The 26,202-nt window shown below is 33.9% G+C and overlaps 2 protein-coding genes across 2 annotated transcripts; both read right to left on the bottom strand.

Moving 5' to 3' along the window:
- Positions 1–12,505: 12,505 nt before the first annotated feature.
- On the bottom strand, positions 12,506–14,710 carry LOC142610822 (cytochrome P450 81E8-like). Its single transcript, XM_075782762.1, has 2 exons — positions 13,752–14,710; positions 12,506–13,251 (listed from the first exon to the last, which is right to left on the bottom strand). The coding sequence occupies exons 1-2, from the start codon at positions 14,643–14,645 to the stop codon at positions 13,156–13,158; spliced, it is 990 nt and encodes a 329-aa protein (XP_075638877.1). The 5' UTR covers positions 14,646–14,710; the 3' UTR covers positions 12,506–13,155.
- Positions 14,711–23,422: 8,712 nt separating this feature from the next.
- LOC142609698 (cytochrome P450 81Q32-like) lies at positions 23,423–25,751 on the bottom strand. Its single transcript, XM_075781359.1, has 2 exons — positions 24,792–25,751; positions 23,423–24,284 (listed from the first exon to the last, which is right to left on the bottom strand). Exons 1-2 carry the CDS (start codon positions 25,683–25,685, stop codon positions 23,658–23,660), a joined length of 1,521 nt encoding a protein of 506 aa, XP_075637474.1. The 5' UTR covers positions 25,686–25,751; the 3' UTR covers positions 23,423–23,657.
- Positions 25,752–26,202: the final 451 nt, after the last annotated feature.

The raw sequence follows: 26,202 nt of genomic DNA, 5'->3' as shown, positions 1-26,202 counted from the left end.
TAGCTATAGCCTTCCTAAAGATTAGCTCATTTGGATAGGTAACAAAAGGGGCTCCTTCACCGTGAAGAGTGCTTACTATATAGCAATGTGTGTGGTTGAAGAAAATGGAACCGATGAAAGCACAGTTGAGCTCAATCAATTCTCTTTCTGGAAAAGAATTTGGCATCTAAATGTTCCCCCAAAAGTTCGGATCTTTGCGTGGCGAGTTTGCAGAAATGGCCTTCCAACTATGGTTAATCTTAGATGTCGCGGCCTAAACTCATCTGGTTTTCGCTCGCTTTGTGATAAGGAAATGGAATCTCTCCAACATGCCCTTCTCCACTGCTCCCACGCCAAGCATACTTGGGTTCATTGGCTTGACTATCCCGTGAATTTGTCAACCACCTCTGCTGACATCGTGGACCTTGCAACCCAGTTTATTGGAAAAGGCAAGCTTAGTGTGTTGGACTTTTTATTCATGGTTATGTGGTCAATATGGGGAAACAGAAATCAAGCTTTTCACAATGACTCTGCAATCCCGCCTTCCCAGGATTAGGAATCCGCAAATAGAGCCTTAATTGATTTCATTGCTTCTCGGCTCACCTCTCTCCCATCTCCCCCACCAACCCGTGACCATTGGACTGCACCTCCACCAAGATTCTTTAAGATAAATGTGGATGGTGCAACAAATGATAGGGGAGGAAACTCCTGCATTGGAGTCATCATTAGAGACTCCTCGGGTTCTTCTATTGGTGCTCTTAGCATGGTCCTCCCTTCTTGCTTCCCAACAGAAATTACAGAAGCCTTTGCACTGCATCATGGGATCCTTTTTGCCTTGGAAATGCATATTGACCAGGCCATCTTTGAGTCCAATGCATTATCCATCATCCTCGCCTTAACCTCTGGGGTTGCTGGCTGCGATTTTGGACACATTCTCTAGGACATCAAGGCGGCGTCAAGTTCTCTTAGTCAATGCTCCTTCCATCACCTGAAAAGGGACGGCAACAGAGTAGCTCACTTGCTGGCAAAAGAAGAAAAATCTTCAGGCCAAACAAAAGTTTGGAAAAGAATCTCTCCCCCTTGTATTTTGAATAATCTTAGAGACAATTTGCTGTAATCCTTTTCTTTTGGGATCTGTTGTAATTCAATTTCATTATGGAATGATATTTCTTCCAGTTTTCCCATTAAAAAAAAAAAAAACCCACTATACATATGAAGAAAGGGAGTGTTACGTCACTACACTTTAAATTTGTGTTTGTTTAGATGTGAAATAGGGTGGATGAAAAACTTTGGAGAGAAAATGGGAAGGAAAATTTTTTTGAAGTGTTTTTGCTTAGGTGGGGGGAAGGAAAATAAATGATGGAGCCTAGGCAATGGCGGACCATCACAAGGACTGAGGGGGCATTGCCCGCCCACCCCCCCCCCTTCCCCCCAAATTTTTGAAAAAAAAAATTAATGAATTTTTTTTTTTTTTGGAATTATCTTAAAATAATTTGAAATTTTTTTAAAGAACCTCATCATTTTGAACCCCCATACTTGATAATATACATATATATTTAAGAAAGCCTAAAAATAAATATAACTTCCATTTAAATAGAAGAATAATGCTAGAGATACAAATTATTTTACAAAAAATATTACAAACTACTAATGTGGCAAGTGGATATTAGTAAATGAAAAAGTGATATTAATGGTGGGCTTAAATGAAAATCAATAAAAGGTTGGTCACATCAACATTTTGTAAAAATATTGTAAAATAGAATACAATCCAAATCTTTTTTTTTTCTTTTCAGTTCTTTTCTTTTCTCGCTGCTACTGTAGTTTTGTGTTTACAATATAAAAGTAAAAGTTCTGTGCAACTAAACTAGACAAGAAAGAGTGAAAGACAAGTTTGAAGCTTCAATAGGCCCCTTACCCATGTACAATGCTTGTGTGTGTGTTACTTTACTTTTCATGTGCTTTCTTTCTTATATTCCTTATTATACATAATTTGTTATTATAATAATCAATATATTATATACTGTATGACATTATAATTTATAAATGTACTCGATTAGTTTGATTAAAATGTACAGTATATACAACTATATTGACATGTATTTAGTTGTTGTTTAACATTACTATTTTAGATTTTATACACATACAAAAAATTTTATAAATGGCCCCCCATAAAGATAAATTCTTGGCTTCGCTACTGGGCCCAAGTGTTTTCTCCTTCGGCCCACCAAATAGTTTTCTCCCCAAAATGGAGAGAAAACTGAAGGGAGAAAATGAAACTGCTTAATGGACAAAAATTCTCTTGTGCACTTGCATATGGCCTTTGTTTGTACATTGCTCCGCTTCACTTTTTTTTTTTTTCCTTCCTCCTGGATGTTCCCTGTTTTTTTCTCCTTCCTCCTTCCTTCTTCTTCTTCTTCCCTCATTGCCTTTTCTTTTCTTTTCTTTTTTCTTTTGATTTAAGTGTACGTTACTCATATTTTTTTTTTTTTCGTTTTGCTTTCTTTTGTGTTTTGTTTTTGGTTGTTTGTCACTTTTTTGGTTTTAATTGGTCATCATTTTTAACAAGGGTACACGAGTAAATTTATACACTCACTTTTTCCATCCCTCTACTTTTTCAGTTCCAACCAAAAAAAAATGAAGGAAATTAAAATCATTTCTATCCTCCCACTTTTACACTCCTCCAAAAAAACAGACCCTAACTTAATAAGAACATATGTCATTATTTTATGTAATTGGTTAATCCTTTGACAAAACGCACTTTACTTGTATTTGGGTAGATCTAGGATGTGTTTAATACTTCAAAGAACATGTTGTTCAAGTCTAGTATTAAAGCCATGAAGATTGGACCAAGAAACAAGTGAAGAAAATGTGTTTACTAAAGCTGGACACCTGGTGGACACCTGTTGGACAGCTGCTCAACAGCTGCTCGACAGATAGCTATCTATCGAGGTTTAATGAGGCTTGACAGATGCTATCTATCGAGGCTATCTATCGAGGTTACGGAAATTAGAATTTTCAGATCTGATTTTTGGGCCAAGCTTTTGTATTTGTGTAGGGTTTCTTTTCTCACAACCCTAGACATATATAAGGCATATTTTAGAGGCTGTCACATAAGAGAATACAAGAAGAACATATGAAAAAGGTGACTGAAGCCTTATTCTCTCAAAAAAAGAAGCTACTGCGTCTTTGCGCCTTAGGGTTTTGTAACCAAGTGCTTCTTGATCTTCATTGTTGATGAAGTGAAGAACTTTGCAACCAACATCTTCTTCTCTCTAGTTGGTGATTGAAGTCGTGTACTGGGATTCGCGTAATTGGTTAGTCACGTACTGGAATCCATGCATCAAAGGGTGGCATTCATATATTGAAGAGTTCAGAGGTTCTGAAATGGTAGAAGGATTCTGCTGTGAGTTCATCTACGGGGATTGTAGAGTCTAGGGACAAAGGTTTTGTACTAGATCTGAAACTTCTCTTTACTATAATGAATTGCTTTTCGGGAAGGTTTCCCCCAAGGTTTTTTAATGTGAAACTAGTTGGTTTCATTGGTTTTCATAGGTCATCATATCTTGTCTTATTTATTTTTCCGCTGCACATAGTTTTGACATGATATTGATGTTTGTTTGTTTTAACAAGTTTTATGCATAATAAATCTAATTAACAACTTGGATTTAAAACTTGTTAATTCTATCGACCGGGGTCTAAATTTCCCAACAAGTGGTATCAGATCAGGTACACTCTGATTGAATTAATTTCCTGAGTGTGATCCTTAACCCCCGTTGTCATGGAAACTTTTGGAGAGTTATTAAAAGTTTTGAGCTTTTTAACTCAATTTCAGGAGAATTTTAATTCTTCTATGTCCTTTAGTAAACATACTAGGACACGTATCTTTTCATCTTTACAGCCAAAAACTCGTGCTGTGTGGGTGAGAAAGAAGCCTAAGACTTAATTGTCTTTTCTGTTTGTCCTCTGCTTTAATTCTTTCTATCTAAATTTGGACTCTCATTTCTTGATTTCTTATCTGCTTTTGAAATCATGCTTTCATGCATCTGCATTCTTCTATCATGCCTTCATGCATTTGCATTTTTCTTTCATGCTTTCATGATTGTTTACCTGTTTTTGTTTGACTGTTTAGTTTTTATTTTGTTTTGTTTTCAAAATTAAAAAAAATATATGGAAAAATTAGAAAAATACAAAAACAATGTGTGTATGTGTACATCGGTTCTTGTGAACCTTAAATTGGTCTTTGAAATAGAGTTTTCTAAACTTTGTATCTCTTGTAGCTTAGATGAGCATTCTTATGCACAACTAAGCAAATGAGCTTTGTAGCTCTTTGTTTGTGATGAGTAAGGTTAAGTGATCTCTTGAACTTAACACTCGTATCACTCTTTTTTATGGGTATAACTAGAAAACCTTAAGAAAAAGGCATAAATAACTATCTCACTACTGTTACCCGCCAATCATAATATGACATTTGTATGCTTCGGCATAGTAAAAGTGCAATGTCAAAAGCTTAACATAATTAGGTATTTCTTTTCTCTCTTTTATGTACTTATGCATGATTTGCTTAACAAAAATAAAATATGCAAAGAAAATAAAAGCAAAAAGATCAAAAATGCTTTAAATATGATTGCAAGCGTGTTTTCTAGGAGATGTGGGAGTTATAGGATGTATCTCGAAGGTGATAGTCCCCATCAAATAGTTATGATTGTGTGTGAGTTAAAGTGATTTTCTCATATCTCAAATCGTCATAACTTTGAGACACATATGTAATCTTGCGATGTTTTCACACACAACATGCAATATTCTTTGCTACTTTTGATACATGTGTAGGTACAATGTGATTTGGCCATCACAAGGTTTACATGTGTTGATGTATGCTCACTAAATTGTCTTAACTTGTTTTTGAAATATAAAATTGGTTATAATTGTTTAGTGTGTGTGTGTGAGTTTTTCAGATCCCTATGCTTAACTCTTTGTTGGTTGAAAGATGTTTTGAGAGGTTAAAATGTTGGTTGGGTCATTGGTTGAGTTGCATGTTTGATTGCATTCATATCTATGTTTTTTCTCTTCTTGAAAAACTATTTTTAAGCCTTCTCGACACTTCCTCGACACCTCTCGATAGCTGGCTTATCTGTCGAGTTCTTCTGCTGCCTCTCATCGAAATCTTGACATCTCTCGATAGCTAGGTGGATCGATCGAGAAAGTTTTTGTCTCCTCGATAGCTTCTCGATAGCTGTTCGATCCATCGAGGTATGCTCGATAGCTTCTCGACACCTCTCGATCCATCGAGATCCTCTGCATGCATTGTTTTTCACATGTTTTGCATGTTTCTTTTATCTTATCATCCATAGCATCTTGTTTCATTACATTCATGCATTTATATGGATTCTTTGTACCCCCTTGATCATTCTTGATCATCTTTATGTTTCTCGAGTGAAGCATTTTAGCTTCTTGTACCCATTCTCAATCATGACAAAAAGGGGGAGAAATTGGAGAATTTGTGGCTTCTTTCTTTAAGATTCTACACGTTAGAGAGAGAAATACATGACCTTTTAAGGGGGAGATGTGTTTCATCTTGTTAGGAGGAGTGTTTACCTCCTTGTTGATGTAGGAGCTACTTTTAGCTTCTTGTTCTTGTACCTTAGGTCTTGTGACCATGTTTGCATACATGATGCTTATCAAGTGGTATATGTGATGTTGTATGTTTTCTTCACCTATCTCTACATGTGTTGTTTCTTTTCTCTCTTTGTACACATGTTTCTTTATTTGTATGCAATCTATTATTTCTGTCTCACACTAAGATGTCTTGATGAGTTTTGTTTAAAGTGTTTTAGAAATATAGGTTGTCAAAGTCTTCCATGCCATGAACTCTCTTCTGGCAAAGTTTTTCAAGAGTTTGTCTTAGGGTAGAATTTATTGTATTCAACAAGTGAGTATGAGTTGAGTGAATTAACTTCTCTCATATGTTCATTTGTTTGCTGTGGTTTTGTCACGGATTGCCAAAGGGGGAGATTGTTAGGAAATATGTGGTTCACTTAATAAGAACATATGTCATTATTTTATGTAATTGGCTAATCCTTTGACAAAACGTACTTTACTTGTATTTTGGTAGATCTAGGATGTGTTTAATACTTCAAAGAACATGTTGTTCAAGTCTAGTATTAAAGCCATGAAGATTGAACCAAGAAACAAGTGAAGAAAATGTGTTTACTAAAGCTAGACACCTGCTGGACACCTGCTCGATAGCTGCTTGACAGATAGCTACCTATCGAGGTTTAATGAGGCTCGACAGATGCTATCTATCGAGGTTACGAAAATCAGAATTTTCAGATCTGATTTTTGGGCCAGGCTTTTGTATTTGTGTAGGGTTTCTTTTATTACAACCCTAGACATATATAAGGAATATTTTAGAAGCCGTCACACAAGAGAATACAAGGAGAACATATGAAAAAGGTGACTGAAGCCTTATTCTCTCAAAAAAAGAAGCTATTGCGTCTTTGCGCCTTAGAGTTTTGTAACCAAGTGCTTCTTGATCTTCATTGTTGATGAAGTGAAGAACTTTGCAACCAACATCTTCTTCTCTCTAGTTGGTGATTGAAGTCGCGTACTGGAATCCGCGCAATTGGTTAGTCACGTACTGGGATCCATGCATCAAAGGGTAGCGTTCATATATTGAAGAGTTTAGAGGTTCTAAAGCGGTAGAAGGTTTCTGTTGTGAGTTCATCTACGGGGATTGTAGAGTCTAGGGACAAATGTTTTGTACTAGATCTGAAACTTCTCTTTACTATAGTGAATTGCTTTTCGGGAAGGTTTCCCCCCAGGTTTTTTACTGTGAAACTGGTTGGTTTCATTAGTTTTCCTGGGTCATCATATCTTGTCTTATTTATTTTTCCGCTGCACATAGTTTTGACATGATATTGATGTTGGTTTGTTTTAACAAGTTTTATGCATAATAAATCTAATTAACAACTTTGATTTAAAACTTGTTAATTCTATCAACCGGGGTCTAAATTTCCCAACACTTTACTTTTCATGTGCTTTCTTTCTTATATTCCTTATTATACATAATTTGTTATTATAATAATTAATATATTATATACTGTATGACATTATAATTTATAAATGTACTTGATTAGTTTGATTAAAATGTACAGTATATACAACTATATTAACATGTATTTAGCACTTTAAAAAAATTAACATGTATTTAGTTGTTGTTTAACATTACTATTTTAGATTTTATACACATACAAAAAATTTTATAAATGCCCCCCCGTAAAGATAAATTCTTGACTTCGCTACTAGGCCCAAGTGTTTTCTCCTTGGGCCCACCTATAGTTTTCTCCCCAAAATGGAGAGAAAACTGAAGGGAGAAAATGAAACTGCTTAATGGACAAAAATGCTCTTGTGCACTTGCACATGGGCTTTGTTTGTACATTGCTCCGCTTCACTTTTTTCTTTTCTTTTTTCCTTCCTCCTGGATGTTCCCTGTTTTTTTCTCCTTCCTCCTTCCTTCTTCTTCTTCTTCTTCTTCCCTCATTGCCTCTTCTTTTCTTTTTCTTTTTTTCTTTTTTCTTTTGATTTAAGTGTACGTTACTCATATATATATATATATATATATATATATATATATATATATATATATATATATTTTTTTTTTTTTTACTATTGCTTTCTTTTGTGTTTTGTTTTTGGTTGTTTGTCACTTTTTTTGTTTTAATTGGTCATCATTTTTAACAAGGGTACATGAGTAAATTTATACACTCACTTTTTCCATCCCTCTACTTTTTCACTTCCAACCAAAAAAAAAGGAAGGAAATTAAAATCATTTCTATCCTCCCACTTTTCCACTCTTCCAACAAAACGGACCCTAAGGGTCCGTTCGGTTAGAGGAGTGAAAAAGTGGGAGGATGAAAAATATTTAGTTTTCCCTCATATGTGTTTTGTTGGAGGGTGGAAAAGTGGAAGGGTGGAAAACTCTTTTGTTTGGTTGGAGAGAAAAAAGGAATGATGGAAAATGTAATTTATATAAATTGACTATTATACCCTTGTTACATAATATGTAAGAAATAGAATTATTTGTACCCATTAAATAATATAAAATTTACCACATCATATATATAAATTTATATTATTATTTTTATTATTATAATGTAAAAATTAATGTTATACGGAAAAAAAAACCAAAAAATCAACAAGAAAAAAAAAAGATTAATGAGGAGTATAATGAGGACAATAGATTAGGTCATGTTGAGAGAGAGAGAATGAGGAGTATAATGAGGACAATAGATTAGGTCATGTTGAGAGAGAGAGAGAGAGAGAGAGAGAGAAGAGAACGTCACGTTGAACAAAAAAAAAAGAGAGAAGAAAACGTCACATTGAAAAAAAAAAAAAAAAAAAAAAAGGAGAACTTGGGAGGAAAAAAAGCTAAATGAGTTTGAGGGCATTTTTGTAAAAGTGTTACTCTAGCACTTTTCTCCCTAGATTTTCCTCCCAATTTGGGAGGAAAAAAATATGGGCCCGGGAGAGAAAACTTTCTTCCGGGTTTTCTCTCCTTATTTTCTTTCCCCAACCAAATAGTGGAAAACAACATTTTCCACCCTATTTTTCTCTCTCTATTTTCCATCCTCCCTATTTTCACCCCAAACGAACACACCTTAAGAGTACCGAATATTTAGCCGAATAATAGAGTTGTTTAAGAATTAAATTTAACATATATAATATTTAAAAATTAAATAAATATTATGTGTTGTGCATTAGACTTATCTATATATATATATTTATATATATATATATATATATATATATATATAATAATGATAATAATAGATGAAACTAAGAGAAACTCAAATTAGAACTCCAAATTATAGTTCCAATTTTGTGCCATGTGTCCTAAATTACTTATTTTTAAAGAGTTTCATTTCTTAATTTTAAAATCAAATGTGGGACCACATTATAAATATTAATCCAAGTGAGTTATTAAGTACAAAAACCAATGAGTCTAGAATAAATGAATCATAAAAAAAAAAAAGATGATGATTCACAATAAGTTTTAAGAAAAAAAAATGGAAAATTTACATTTTATACCTAATAATATCGTTATAAATTTTTTTAAAGAGTTAACAAAATATTAAAATGACTATCGATAGTATTTAAATTATATATATAGGAATTATATTATATATCTTATTGTATATCTTTAAGTGTATCCATGCATATGCATGGGGTTACAAGCTAGTCTATGTATATAATAATAGGTAAAAAAAAAAATCTAATTAAATTTCAAATTAGAATTCAATTAGAGTCTAATTATGCGCCATGTGTCTCATCTAATCTAAATTTTAGAATTTTGTGCCGAGTGAGTTAATTTAGTGTAAAAATTGAATTTCAATTAAATTTTAATTTTGCGCCATGTGTCCCATCTAATCTAAATTTTTAAATTTTTGTACCAAATTAGTTAATTTAGTGTAGAAAACGAGGAGTTCAATATAATAAACCATAAAAAAACATAAACATATAACCAAAAAAAATTTAAATTTATAAGTCATCTATATATATATATATTAATCGGTAAAGCTTAGAGAAAATTGAATTAGAATTTGAAATTATAATCCAAATTTGCGCCATGTGTATAAATTTATGTGGAAACTAAACCATAATTATCCACTTAAGCTTGTGCCATGTGCGTACTAAAGTTTTTTAATCTTTGTGTCAGGTGAGTTAATGAGTGCAAAATATTAAGAATCTAATATTAATGAACTATAATTTTTATTATAAAAAAAAATCACCCCTTTTGGCAATCCGTGACAAAACCACAACAAACAAATGAAGTATGAGAGAAGTCATAAATCACTAAACTCATAATCACTTCTTGAATACAATAAAATATAATTCTAACACAAACTCTTGAAAAACTTTGCAAGAAAAGAATTCATGGCATGATAGATTTTGACAACTTGTATTTCTGAAACACTTTAAACAAAACTCATCAAGGAATCCTATTGTGAAACAAAAATAAAAGATTGCATACATACAGAAACATCTGTATAAAGAGGGAAAAGAAACAACATCATTATATATATAAATATATCAAAGATAAATACAATGTTTGCTATCACTAAGTGGTCACAAGACCAATGTACAAAAAAATAAAGTATCTAAAAGAGAAAGAAAAGAAAAGATACATAAATCATCACTACATCCCTCAAGAAAAAAAACACTCTCCCTAACAAAAAGGTCCTATGCTAAATCTCCCCCTAAGTACATGACTACTCTCATACCCTAAACTACTTCCCCTTTGTCTTATCACTAGAAGAGCTAGCATCCTCATCCTCCTCATCATCATCATCATCACTAGAGCCATCATCATCATCCTCATCCTCTGAAGCCTGTGGAGATGGAGAGGGAAAAGCAATGAAGCCACAAAGGCGAGCCTGACATCATGCAATATGACCCACACAAGTGGTCACCTGACTCATCTCATTAGTGAGAGTGTCAAGGCGAGCATCCATGCGCTGAAGTTGCGCCATGATCGTATCAAGCGTCATACCACCCGCAGAAGAAGAAAGAGCGGAGGTGGATGGGGTGAAGGAGGCTAGAGGAGTCGCCATCTTGGTCCATAGTCGTTTCGGTCGATGTTGGGCCTCGCTCTGTCTAACGGATGCCGCGCTCAAGGTACCCATGAAGGTGAAGTGAGTAGACTCGAGATAAGAGACAGAGGAGTGGCGAATGATCCTTGTGATAATGGAAGGAAAGATAAGCTTATCACAGGTCGTTGTATTATTATAGATGTCTATAAGGGGGAGAATGAAATGAGAGGGAAAGTCAATAGTAAGGTCCTCAATGAGGGACAACAAAAAATGAGCACGAGGCTCAGTAATAGAATTATAGTGAGATAAGGGATAGAGAACAAATGTCATCACCATATTCAAGAATCTCGGACCTTTTGCAAAGCCCGAGCATGAGGTGTTTTAATGCTCACCCCATGAAGAAGGTATCTCACAAAATAGAGACAGAAGTTCGTCTTTGGACATAGTCATCAGACATGGACATTTGGGGTAATCCAAATGCGATTCCCTCGAAACATGTAGCACTTCGAAGATAAGCTCCGGAGTAACTACTAAATGAGTACCTCGAACAAAAGTAACAAACTGAGGTACTAAAGAATCAAAAACGTGCATATTGGAGTAGAACTCCTGTATGATCACGGAGGGACAACTCACGGGTATCTCACATAGAGATTCCCAACCCCGCTTGTGAATGACAGTCGGAAGAGTAGTATCGGAGAAGTCTGATAGGATAACATGGCGTTCCAAATGAATTCCATGTTTGGAGAAGTTCTCCAAGAAGTCCTTACGGGCATTCTCATCACGAAACTTGACATGTAGAGGAGTAGGAATAGAAAATGATGCCCTGGAACAAAGAGAGTTCCGGGACGGAGTAGTTTTACGCTTAGGTGCCATGCATAGACTATCCGAGAGAGAGAGAGAGAGAGAGAGAGGAAAGCAAAAAAGCACCATCAATAAAGAGTACCAGAAAAGAAAATGAAAAGGTACGTATGCATGAACAATGCATGAGCATGTGACGTATAACAAAAAAATGCATCATGGGCTCAGCCCAATCCAATCCTAACAACACACAAGGTTCCAACATAGAAACACACATCTATAATGCATGAAACATTGTGAAAATGCAAATGTAATGCAATGCATGAGCATATAACATCATATAAGAAAAACCCTTCCCAAAAATTTTACGGAAAACTCATCAATTATTTGCATTTGTAATATAATATCGGAGTAGTTTGAATGTTTAAAAGATAAAGAGAGAAGACCTTATAACCCATTTATTGATTATTTTCATCATTGGGCTTGGTACACCTCATTTCATGTGTATGGGTTACTCTCTTGTATATATGGAGCAAGGCTTTGTGTAAAAACGTAGTGTTTCTCCGTTTTTTACACATAGTAGTCACACAATCTCTCCATGAGAGAGAGAGAGAGAGAGAGAGAGCGCTTAGCCAAAAAAAAGGAATAGCAGAGAAGACAGACCCACACATGAAAGTTGACTAGAATAAGCTCAACCGGTAGTTTTCTTCTTCTTCACCATTGTCTTTCACTTAGAAAAAAAATCTTTCTCAATTATTTGCTTTTGATAATATTATTGTAAATAAGGAAAGACGCAATTGAATTAAATATCTACGTAAACTCAATTCAAGATACATATCATATCTTTTATATATATATAATCTAAAAATATGTCTCAAATTCTAGACATTCATTTCACCAATTTAGCAAATACACAAGTGTTTTTGCAGTTAACTTTCAAATTTTACACAACTTGATTTATTTATATCCTATAACAAAATGTCCTAATTTAACTTAAGAATTTGGAAGGGAAAAGCAAAATTATACGTATCCTTTACTATTCCTTAAACAAATATACAAATCACTATTTATTATAGGCCAAAAACAACAACACCACACCAAAAAAAAAAAAAAAAAACCCCAAAAAAAGATACAACTTTATATAGATACAATAATTCAATTTGAAAATTGAATATGTAATGGTTTATTTTAGTCTATTAAATGATTAAAATTATCAACAAATAACTAAGCAAGTCTCTTAAAAGTAATTCAAGGAGATTGTTCAAACATCATCTGTTGACATAGAAAGAAGCTTATGCATGATTGGGCGTGCTTTACACATGGCCTCCAATGGCATGGCTTTAGGCATAGTGAGCCCACTACCTTCATCTATGTCAACTTCTTCTGTGGTAACCCTTTCCCACTCAAAACATTGAATCAACGAACCCAAAGTCAGGCTCACAGTACGTTGGGCGAGGCCTGCCCCAGGACAAGTCCTTCTCCCAATCCCAAATGGCATTAGCTTATGTCCTTCACTTTCACCATTTTCAAACCTCTCTGGCTTAAAACTAGTCGCATCATCTCACACCATAGGATCTCTATGTATGGCCCATGCATTGACCAATAACATTGTGCCACTTGGTACATCATATCCTCCAATGGTGCAATCAGCAGAGGACATATGGGGTACTAACAATGGTGCTGCTGGATACAATCGAAGGGTTTCTGAGATAATACTCTGAAGGTAGTGTAATTTGGAAACATCTGATTCCTCAATCAATTTCTCTTCTCCAATTTGACTATTTATCTCATCTCAAGCTTTCTTCAATATATTAGGATGATTAAGCAAATTAGTCATTGCCCACTCTAATGTAACTGCTGATGTGTCAGTCCCAGCAAGTAACAATACCTGTGCATTATACACGAGGTGTTTAGAATAAAACAACAATATATTAAATAAAAAAGGTTTCTTTATATGTTCTGCGAAATTCAACAACGATGATATGTAACTAGTTAGTCTAATGTTACTGTGGATTTTTTTTCCTCAGGACTAAGGGTCTGTTTGGATACTGCTTATTGCTGAAAACTGAAAACACTGTATTAAAATAATTTTTAAATGTGTGAATAATGTCATGGGACCTATTTTTAATGAAAGTTTTGCTGAAAAAAGAGGTTTGTAGTTCCCGTCATCAGTGCACGGGACCCACGCACAAAACGCTGGACGCTTGCCACTATCCAAACATTCACTAAGAATGTCACTTTTTCGCACTAGACAACAATTCCGATGAAGCTATTAAAGAAAAATAAAACAGATAATTGCGTGACTGCTTTTTAAGATGCAAGAATCAAACAAAACCATGATTTCCTAGTTTGCTCAGTAAGAAATGAAGCATTATTCAATGCACTTACCAATATAAGCCCCTTGATGATTCGGTCCGTGTAGTACTCTGGCTGTGATTTTTGCAAAGAAAGCATATGGTCAATCATAGTGTAACCCTCTTCCTCCTTAAGCCTTTTCTCATTAATGAGTGCTTGCAAGAACTCATCCGTCCTCTTGGAGAGGCTCTTCAACTTCTTCTCCAAACCTCCATAATCCATCCACCGCAAGATGGGCACAAACTCTGTGGGATTTGATGCCCCTCCGAACCTTGTTAACTCTTTAATTATCCGCCTAAACTGTCTCACTTCTTCCTCGTCCTTCACGTCTTCACCGTACCTGTAGTACCGTTTTCCTGCCACCATTCTCATTATGTTGTTAAATGTCATCTCCAAGAGCATTGATTGTAGCTCCACCTTGGCGAAACTGTGGCAAGAGTTGCGGGATAGGTTTTGTAGCAAGTGGTTGATCTCATCTCTTCGGATGCCTAAGAACTTGTTGAGGCGATTGTTTGAGAAGATTTCGAGGGTACTAATGCGGCAGAGGTTACGCCAGTGATCACCATATGGGGATTGTACTAGGGTGGTGTTGTTGTAGGCAACGTGCTTGCCTAATAGGAAGGGAGGAAGATTGGCTAATACTATGTCATTCTTTGTGAAGCACTCTTCGACTGTTGATGGGGATGAAACAATGACCACAAGTTGTGAACCAAATTTGAGTGAGAATATTTGACCATATTTTTGTGAGAGGGCATGGAAAGTACGGTGGAATGGTTTTTTAATGATATGGAGATGACCTATGATTGGAAGAGAAGGGGGGCTAGGTGGGAGGTGTTTTGGTCGAGAAGTTCTTGTTTTGAGAATGAGCTTGAAAGCAACAAGAAAGCTGAGAAGTGTGAGAGACAAATATAGTAAGATGGCTTCCATGTTTATTTTTATGATATTTTGATACTGAAATGATTTCTGATGCTCTGTGATTGAAGATGCATGTGGTCACTACATATTTATAGGGACTAGCCAGTTAGTGTTAGAATATCATTTGTTTTAAAGGTAAATCACACGTTGACACACGACACTCTTCAAATGAGCAAAAATCAATGCTTAACCATGTACAATGCTTGTGTGTGTGTTACTTTACTTTTCATGTGCTTTCTTTCTTATATTCCTTATTATACATAATTTGTTATTATAATAATCAATATATTATATACTATATGACATTATAATTTATAAATGGACTTGATTAGTTTGATTAAAATGTATAGTATATACAACTATATTAACATGTATTTAGTTGTTGTTTAACTTTACTATTTTAGATTTTATACACATACAAAAAATTTTATAAATGGCCCCCATAAAGATAAATTCTTGGCTTCGCTATTAGGCCCAAGTGTTTTCTCCTTGGGCCCACCAAATAGTTTTCTCCCCAAAATGAAGAGAAAACTAAAAGGAGAAAATGAAACTGCTTAATGGACAAAAATTCTCTTGTGCACTTGCACATGGGCTTTGTTTGTACATTGCTCCGCTTCACTTTTCTTTTCTTTTTTTCCTTCCTCCTGGATGTTCCCTATTTTTTTCTCCTTCCTCCTTCCTTCCTTCCTTCCTTCCTTCTTCTTCTTCTTCTTCTTCTTCTTCTTCTTCTTCTTCTTCCCTCATTGCCTCTTCTTTTCTTTTCTTTTTTTCTTTTTTCTTTTGATTTAAGTGTACATTACTCATATTCTTTTTCTTTTTTTTCCTTTTGCTTTCTTTTGTGTTTCGTTTTTGGTTGTTTGTCACTTTTTTTATTTTAATTGGTCATCATTTTTAACAAAGGTTCATGAGTAAATTTATACACTCACTTTTTCCATCCCTCTAATTTTTCACTTCCAAGCAAAAAAAAAGGGAAGGAAATTAAAATCATTTATATCCTCCCACTTTTCCACTTCTCCAACAAAACGAACCCTAACTTAATAAGAACATATGTCATTATTTTATGTAATTGGCTAATTCTTTGACAAAACGCACTTTACTTGTATTTGGGTAGATCTAGGATGTGTTTAATATTTTAAAGAACATGTTTTTCAAGTCTAGTATTAAAGCCATGAAGATTGGACCAAGAAACAAGTGAAAAAAAGGTGTTTACTAAAGCTGGACAGCTGCTCGACAGATAGCTATCTATCGAGGTTTAATGAGGCTCGACAGATGCTATCTATTGAGGCTTTCTATTGAGGTTACGAAAATAATAATTTTCAGATCTGATTTTTGAGCCAGACTTTTGTATTTGTGTAGGGTTTCTTTTCTCACAACTCTAGACATATATAAGGCATATTTTAGAGGCCGTCACACAAGAGAATACAAGGAGAACATATGAAAAAGGTGACTGAAGCCTTATTCTCTAAAAAAAAAGAAACTCCTGCGTCTTTGCGCCTTAGGGTTTTGTAACCAAGTGCTTCTTGATCTTCATTGTTGATGAAGTGAAGAATTTTGCAACCAACATCTTCTTCTCTCTAGTTGGTGATTGAAGTCGCGTACTGTGATCTGCGCAATTGGTTAGTCACGTACTGGGATCCGTGCATTAAAGGGTGGCGTTCATATATTGAAGAGTTTAGAGGTTCTAAAGCGGTAGAAGGTTTCTACTGTGAGTTCAGCTACGGGGATTGTAGAGTCTAGGGACAAAAGTTTTGTACTAGATCTGAAACTTCTCTTTACTATAGTGAATTGCTTTTCGGGAAGGTTTCCCCCCAAGTTTTTTACTGAAAAACTAGTTGGTTTCATTGGTTTTCTTGGGTCATCATATCTTGTCTTATTTATTTTTCCGCTACACTTAGTTTTGATATGATATTGATGTTTGTTTGTTTTAATAAGTTTTATGCATAATAAATCTAATTAACAACTTGGATTTAAAAATTGTTAATTCTATCAACCGGGGTCTAAATTTCTCAACACTTTACTTTTCATGTGCTTTCTTTCTTATATTCCTTATTATACATAATTTGTTATTATAATAATCAATATATTATATACTGTATGACATTATAATTTATAAATGTACTTGATTAGTTTGATTAAAATGTACAATATATACAACTATATTAACATCTATTTAGCACTTTAAAAAAAGTTAACATGTATTTAGTTGTTGTTTAACATTACTATTTTAGATTTTATACACATACAAAAAAATTTATAAATGGCCCCCCGTAAAGATAAATTCTTAGCTTCGCTACTGGGCCCAAGTGTTTTTTCCTTGGGCCCACCAAATAGTTTTCTCTCCAAAATGGAGAGAAAACTGAAAGGAGAAAATGAAACTGCTTAATGGAAAAAAATGCTCTTGTGCACTTGCACATGGGCTTTGTTTGTACATTGCTCCGCTTCACTTTTTTTCTTTTTCTTTTTCCTTCCTCCTGGATGTTCCCTGTTTTTTTTCTCCTTCCTCCTTCCTTCCTTCTTCTTCTTCTTCTTCCCTCATTGCCTCTTCTTTTCTTTTCTTTTTTTCTTTCTTCTTTTGATTTAAGTGAACGTTACTCTTTTTTTTTTTTTTTTTTCCTTTTGCTTTCTTTTGTGTTTTGTTTTTGGTTGTTTGTCACTTTTTTTGTTTTAATTGGTCATCATTTTTAATAAGGGTACATGAGTAAATTTATACACTCACTTTTTTCATTCCTCTACTTTTTCACTTCCAACCAAAAAAAAGGAAGGAAATTAAAATCATTTCTATCCTCCCACTTTTCCACTCCTCCAACAAAATGGACCCTAAGGGTCCGTTCAGTTAGAGAAGTGAAAAAGTAGGAGGATGAAAAAGAGAGAAAACTTTCTTCCGGGTTTTCTTTTCTTCCTATTTTCTTTCCCCAATCGAATAGTGGAAAACAACATTTTTCACCCTATTTTTCTCTCTCTATTTTCCATCCTCCCTATTTTCACCCCAAATGAACACACCCTAAGAGTACCGAATATTTAGCCGAATAAGAAATGTGTTTAAGAATTAAATGTAACATATATAATATTTAAAAATTAAATAAATATTATGTGTTGTGCACTAGACTTATCTATATATCTATATATATAATAATGATAATAATAGGTGAAACTAAGAAAAACTCAAATTAGAACTCCAAATTATAGTTCCAATTTTGTACCATGTGTCCTAAATTACTTATTCTTAAAGAGTTTCATTTCTTAATTTTAGAATCAAATATGGGACCACATTATAAATATTAATCCAAGTGAGTTATTAAGTACAAAAACCAAAGAGTCTAGAATAAATGAATCGTAAAAAAAAAAAAAAAAAAAAAATGAGCGATGATGATGATTCACAATAACTTTTAAGAAAAAAAATGGAAAATTTACATTTTATACCTAATAATATCGTTATAAATTTTTTAAAGAGTTAACAAAATATAAAAATGACTATCGATAGTATTTAAATTTTATATATAGGAATTATATTGTGTATCTTATTGTATATATTTAAGTGTATCCATGCATATGCATGGGGTTACAAGCTAGTCTACATATATAATAATAGGTAATGCAAAGAAAAAATTTCTAATTGAAATTCAATTAGAGTCTAATTTTGCGCCATGTGTCTCATCTAATCTAAATTTTAGAATTTTGTGCCGAGTGAGTTAATTTAGTGTAAAAATTGAATTTCAAATAAATTTTAATTTTGCGCCACGTGTCCCATCTAATCTAAATTTTTTAATTTTTGTGCCAAATTAGTTAATTTAGTGTAGAAAACAAGGAGTTCAATATAATAAATCATAAATAAACATAAACATATAACTAAAAAACATTTAAAATTATAAGTCATCTATATATATATATATATATATATATATATATATATATATATATATATATATATTAAACAAAGCCGAGAGAAAGTTGGTTCCTGCATTTAAGGACGTGTTGACAAATAGGATAACTGCCTATTTAAAATTCAGACACATATACAGTTTTAAAAAAAATAGTTGTACGTTACAACATTTAGCTTTTTAAGCCCTGCCACGTTTGCAATTAAAAAAAAAGATATAAATTAAATAACCGATTTGTTTTTTTTTTTTAAAACACCGTTTGACTGCCTTCTTAGGTATATTAAAAATAAAGCCCGGTTTAAAAAAAAACAAAAAACAAAAAACATTGCAATTAAAAAAACCCTAGCCATCTCTGTTCATCAGACTCGCCTTAACATTTTCTCTCTATAAAAAAAACCACTACCGATATTGCGATAGAGAGAAAGGGAAGGATAAAAAAAAAAAACGCTAGCAATCTCTTCACATCAGTCTCTACTTTGCGATCCAGTGGAGTTCGTACGGCCAACCATCGCCATCTGATCTGCTGCTCTGCCTTATCTCTCCTCTGCAACAAAATTTTTATAAAGGCCAGCGTACTCTTTTCTTCTTCAAATACTTTCCTTTTCAAATTAGCATATTAAATCTCCAATATGTATATGTTTTTAGTTTAAAACTAGATGTTTATACTACAAGAATTACCATCTTCCTTTTCAATATATCTGTATTTCAAAATTTTCTCCATACTGAATTGTCTAGGGTTCTTCTTTGACTCCTTTTGAAATATAGATGGGTTTATTTCTCTTTCTATGGAAAAATTATAATTTCCGGTTTTAAGTACTGGTAACATTAGGGATTTCGCCCTTGATTTTAATACTTGAATGGTTTAAAATCAAAAAGTTTAGAGTGTATAGTTATTTATAATTTTTTTCTAAGTAAAATTATTGTTTTTTGGATTAATTATTGGGTTTTTGAAAAATAAATTAAATAATTAATAACCAACTGATTAATATACACCTTCCAATAGATTGTTAGACACTGTGTTATTGAAATTATAAAAAAACCTTCTTACCCTGTCATTTTGTTGAAATTCAGATTTGCTGCAATTCTCTATCAAGTACAAAACTTGAGTAATTTGCAAGCAGATTTGCTGGAACAAACTGATAGGTTAGGAAAGCCTAATTTTTCCTTTGTTTATCTGATAATTTTGTCAATTATGTATTCGTTGTTTGAATTTCCTCTATTTTTGTATATTTTAGACAGTTTTTTCTACGAAAAAAAAAAATGCATTCCATGATTCCTTTTCAACTAACCTGTAAAATTGTTATGTTTTTCTTGTTGGTGTCATGCTTTGTGATCAACTTCCTTATAATGATTACTTCAACTTTTTTTTTGGAGACTTTGTTTCACCTTAGGATGGCCTTACTATCCCTCTATTTATCTAATATTTTGTATTAAATTTTTTTTTATTGATGTATTTGGGATAGTTCTAAGCAAAATTGGATTGTTAGAGTTCGCTTTGGTTTATTCTTTGAACATAAAAATCCTTTTTTTAGGCTTTACATTTCAGTCTACCTCACAGATTAAATTTTCTTGATTCTAAGGGATTTCAGTTGCTATTTGTGATGGTTCTGTGAATGAAACTTTCAATTTCAAATAGAGCTCTTATATATGGTTTGTGATCTCTAGCATTTTTCCCCACCCATGTTTGTAAGATTTGAGTTGCGATAGTAGCAGATTATCTATTACAAGTTTGGGTATCTTATATTAGTATCTATTTAATTGTTAGCCTCTATCTTTCATACTGTTGAATACTTTGTTTTGTTGAGTTATTTTGGAACTCCATGCATCCATCTTAATTTCGCTAATTTTTGCATATAGGCTCAGGCTGTTGTTTTTCCTATTAAATAAGTAGTGTTGTTCTCAAAGTTGTTGGTTTGTACGTGAATGGTTTGATTCAAGTGCTAATTTGAAGATTTTATCGATTAAGGTAGATCATTTTTCATATTTAGGTGTAGGTAGACTCATTACATGAATTTGAGTGTCCATGTGCTGAATTAGCAACATGTGTGCACCTTAAGGCAATATCTTTACATGAGATAACATAGGAGAAGAAGACTAAGACTTGGTGACATTTGTTGGCTGTATTAATGGTGTGGAGGATTTTTTATATTATTTTTAAAATGTATTTGAACAATGATAATTTGTACCATCTGTTTGGTGCACAGTTTTTATAGCCTGGATTTTTTTTCCCTTCTTACATGCTTGCTTTTTGTTTCCTTTAAAAGGTTGGATGGAATGCCATGTTGTCTTCTTTTTCTTTTTTTTTATGGAATGCCATGTTGTCTTTGGCAAGATGCTATATGGGATGGATGTTGTTTACAAGAGTGACACAAAATGATATATTTAGTTATTGGTTTGGGATGTTATTCTATTTGGTCAAATATTATAAATTTTACCATTTAGCTAGAGATGGTGTCTTTTGGAAAAGTCTTCAGAACTTTTACCCACAATCCATCTGTTTCTAAGTAATTTTTTAGAACAATGCTTACTCCTAAATCTGTGTATATTTATTCTTTTTCTTGATATGCAGAGTATTAAGAAATTTAATATTTTTTAAATGGATAAATTTAGAAATATGTTTTGAATGAGTTCAATCTTGGTGTCCCCTGAGCAGTCAATGGTATTATGGGATCAATCTTGCACATTTTGCAATTCAAGCCAAATTACAACTTCAATTTATTTTCTACAATTTAAGAAACCTCCTTTTTCCATCTTTTGTTGAAGCAAAAAATTACTGAGTTCTCTTTTAGATAAGACATTTGGGTGTTTTTAAGAAAAGTTACTGAATCAAACTAAAAGATTAGGATAGCCTGATTTTTCCTTTGCTTATCTCATATTTTTGGTTAAATTTTCCCAGTTTATGTATTTGGCTTTGAATTGGTTTTTGTTCTGGATTCAATTGACCTATAACCTTATTATGATTCCATTAATCTTATTCAACCTTCTTCCGATAGCCAAATAGATAGAGTTCTCTTTGATTTTTTTTGTTTGCTATGTTTTGTAATCAAGTTGGCTTATTTGTTTTTGTGAGGTTTTCCAATTCAGTCTAACTCAATGATTACATTGTCTTGCTTTTGATGGTTTTGAGTTCTATTAGTGATATTTTGTAAGCGTTGAAAATGCATGATTTATGCTTTATGAAAAAAAATTAGTGATTCCCACACATGAAGTGCTGTTTATACCTAAGTTTTATATGTCTAGAAGTTTACATTACAGTTTAAATTAAAAAAGACAATACTTTATGATCTTATGATTGCCAAATGCTATAATTACGAGTTTGGATTTAATTATTGTTACTGGATTACCATATTTTGAAGTCTTGATTTTGGTACATCTAAATATGGAAGAGACCACTTTCAATTCTTAAGACTCAATTTGGTTAGTGACTATGTTTTGATGCTCACCCCATGAAGAAGGTATCTCACAAAATAGAGGCAGAAGTTCGTCTTTGGACATAGTCATCAAACATGGACATTCGGGGTAATCCAAATGCGATTCCCTCGAAACATGTAGCACTTCGGAAATAAGCTCCGGAGTAACTACTAAATGAGTACCTCAAACAAAAGTAACAAACTGAGGTACTGAAGAATCAAAACCATGCATATTGGAGTAGAACTCCTGTATGATCACGGAGGGACAACTCACGAGTATCTCACATAAAGATTTCCAACCCCGCTTGTGAATGACAGTCGGAAGAGTAGTATCGGAGAAGTCTGATAGGATAACATGGCGTTCCAAATGAATGCCACGTTTGGAGAAGTTCTCCAAGAAGTCCTTACGGGCATTCTCATCACGAAACCTAACATGTAGGATGCCCTGGAACAAAGCAGGTTCTGGGACGGAGTAGTTTTACGCTTGGGTGCCATGCGTAGACTATCCGAGAGAGAGAGAGAGAGAGAGAGAGAGAGAGAGAGAGAGAGGAAAGCAAAAAGCACCATCAATAAAGAGTACCAGAAAAGAAAATGAAAAGGTACGTATGCATGAACAATGCATGAGCATGTGACATATAACAAAAAAATGCATCATGGGCTCAGCCCAATCCAATCCTAACAACACACAAGGTTCCAACATAGAAACACACATCTATAATGCATGAAACATTGTGAAAATGCAAATGTAATGCAATGCATGAGCATATAACATCATATAAGAAAAACCCTTCCCAAAAATTTTACGGAAAACTCATCAATTATTTGCATTTGTAATATAATATCGAAGTAGTTTGAATGTTTAAAAGATAAAGAGAGAAGACCTTATAACCCATTTATTGATTATTTTCATCATTGGGCTTGGTACACCTCATTTCATGTGTTTGGGTTACTCTCTTGTATATGTGGAGCAAGGCTTTGTGTAAAAACGTAGTGTTTCTCTGTTTTTTACACATAGTAGTCACACAATCTCTCCATGAGAGAGAGAGAGAGAGAGAGAGAGAGAGAGAGAGAGTGCTTAGCCAAAAAAAAGGGATAGCAGAGAAGACAGACCCACACATGAAAGTTGACTGGAATAAGCTCAACCGGTAGTTTTCTTCTTCTTCACCATTGTCTTTCACTTAGAAAAAAAATCTTTCTCAATTATTTGCTTTTGATAATATTATTGTAAATAAGGAAAGACGCAACTGAATTAAATATCTAAGTAAACTCAATTCAAGATACATATCATATCTTTTATATATATATATATATATATATATATATATATAATCTAAAAATATGTCTCAAATTCTAGACATTCATTTCACCAATTTAGCAAATACACAAGTGTTTTTGCAGTTAACTTTCAAATTTTACACAACTTGACTTATTTATATCCTATAACAAAATGTCCTAATTTAACTTAAGAATTTGGAAGGGAAAAGTAAAATTATACCTATCCTTTATTATTCCTTAAACAGATATACAAATCACTATCCATTATAGGCCAAAAACAACAACACCACACCAAAAAAGAAAAAAGAAAAAAAAAACCCCAAAAAAAGATACAACTTTATATAGATACAATAATTCAATTTGAAAATTGAATATGTAATGGTTTATTTTAGTTTATTAAATGATTAAAATTATCAACAAATAACTAAGCAAGTCTCTTAAAAGTAATTCAAGGAAATTGTTCAAATACCATCTGTTGACATAGAAAGAAGCTTATGCATGATTGGGCGTGCTTTACACATGGCCTCCAATGGCGTGGCTTTAGGCATAGTGATCCCACTACCTTCATCTATGTCAACTTCTTCTGTGGTAACCCTTTCCCACTCAAAACATTGAATCAACGAACCTAAAGTCAGGCTCACAGTACGTTGGGCGAGGCCGGCCCCAGGACAAGTCCTCCTCCCAATCCCAAATGGCATTAGCTTATGTCCTTCACTTTCACCATTTTCAAACCTCTCTGGCTTAAAACTAGTTGCATCATCCCACGCCCTAGGATCTCTATGTATGGCCCATGCATTGACCAATAACATTGTGCCACTTGGTACATCATATCCTCCAATGGTGCAATCAGCGGAGGACATATGGGGTACTAACAATGGTGCTGCTGGATACAATCGAAGGGTTTCTGAGATAATACTCTGAAGGTAGTGTAATTTGGAAACATCTGATTCCTCAATCAATTTCTCTTCTCCAATTTGACTATTTATCTCATCTCTAGCTTTCTTCAATATATTAGGATGATTAAGCAGATTAGTCATTGCCCACTCTAATGTAACTGCTGATGTGTCAGTCCCAGCAAGTAACAATACCTGTGCATTATACACGAGGTGTTTAGAATAAAACAACAATATATAAAATAAAAAAGGTTTCTTTATATGTTCTGCGAAATTCAACAACAATGATATGTAACTAGTTAGTCTAATGTTACTGTGGATTTTTTTTCCTCAGGACTAAGGGTCTGTTTGGATACCACTTATTGCTGAAAACTAAAAACTGAAAACACTGTATTAAAATAATTTTTAAATGTGTAAATAATGTCGTGGGACCTATTTTTAATGAAAGTTTTGCTAAAAAAAGATGTTTGTAGGTCCCGTGATCAGTGCACGGGACCCACACGCAAAACGCTGGACGCTTGCCACTATCCAAACATTCACTAAGAATGTCACTTTTTCGCACTAGACAACAATTTCGATGAAGCTATTAAAGAAAAATAAAACAGATAATTGCGTGACTACTATTTAAGATGCAAGAATCAAACAAAACCATGATTTCCTAGTTTTCTCAATAAGAAATGAAGCATTATTCAATGCACTTACCAATATAAGCCCCTTGATGATTTGGTCCGTGTAGTACTCTGGCTGTGATTTTTGCAAAGAAAGCATATGGTCAATCATAGTGTTACCCCCATCCTCCTTAAGCCTTTTCTCATTAATAAGTGCTTGCAAGAACTCATCCGTCCTCTTGGAGAGGCTCTTCAACTTCTTCTCCAAACCTCCATAATCCATCCACCGCAAGATGGGCACAAACTCTGCAGGATTTGATGCCCCTCCGAACCTTGTTAACTCTTTAATTATCCGCCTAAACTGTCTTGCTTCTTCCTCGTCCTTCACGTCTTCACCGTACCTGTAGTACCGTTTTCCTGCCACCATTCTCATTATGTTGTTAAATGTCATCTCCAAGAGCATTGATTGTAGCTCCACCTTGGCAAAATTGTGGCAAGAGTTGCGGGATAGGTTTCGTAGCAAGTGCTTGATCTCGTCCCTTCGGATGCCTAAGAACTTGTTGAGGCGATTGTTTGAGAAGATTTCGAGGGTACTAATGCGGCGGAGGTTGCGCCAGTGATCACCATATGGGGATTGTATTAGGGTGGTGTTGTTGTAGGCAAGGTGCTTGACTAATAGGAAGGGAGGACGATTGGCTAATACTATGTCATTCTTTGTGAAGCACTCTTCGACTGTTGATGGGGATGAAACAATGACCACAAGTTGTGAACCAAATTTGAGTGAGAATATTTGACCATATTTTTGTGAGAGGGCATGGAAAGTACGGTGGAATGGTTTTTTAATGATATGGAGATGACCTATGATTGGAAGAGAAAGTGGGCTAGGTGGGAGGTGTTTTGGTCGAGTAGTTCTTGTTTTGATGATGAGCTTGAAAGCAACAAGAAAGCTGAGAAGTGTGAGAAACAAATATAGTAAGATGGCTTCCATGTTTATTTTTATGATATTTTGATACTGAAATGATTTCTGATGCTCTGTGATTGAAGATGCATGTGGTCGCTACATATTTATAGGGACTAGCCAGTTAGTGTTAGAATATCATTTGTTTTAAAGGTAAATCACACGTTGAGGCACGACACTCTTCAAATGAGCAAAAATCAATTTTGTGTACACCACATTGAAGATCACGTTTGCAATGATGATGTGCCTTTTTGGCTTAGAACGGACATAATAATGATGCCTATCCAGTGCCTCACGTCACTGACTGCGTGTATTTGTTTCTCTCAATTGATCTGCGTCACCGAGTGCATAATCGCATTTAGCTTTGCATGTGTCATAAGATATATAATGTGTGGATAAGAGGCAACAATAGTTGACGAGAAAAGGACAGGAATTAAAAAAAAGAGAAGATTCAATTACGTAAAAAGAAATTGAACGGTCCACGAGGACATGCTGATTTTGTTTAAAAGGTAAACCACAGAATCATTTTGGCGTTGGCTAAATTATT

Source organism: Castanea sativa, chromosome 9 (genome assembly GCF_040712315.1).
Source record: "Castanea sativa cultivar Marrone di Chiusa Pesio chromosome 9, ASM4071231v1".
NCBI classification, from domain to species: domain Eukaryota; kingdom Viridiplantae; phylum Streptophyta; class Magnoliopsida; order Fagales; family Fagaceae; genus Castanea; species Castanea sativa.
This window is presented reverse-complemented; position numbering and strand designations above follow the sequence as displayed.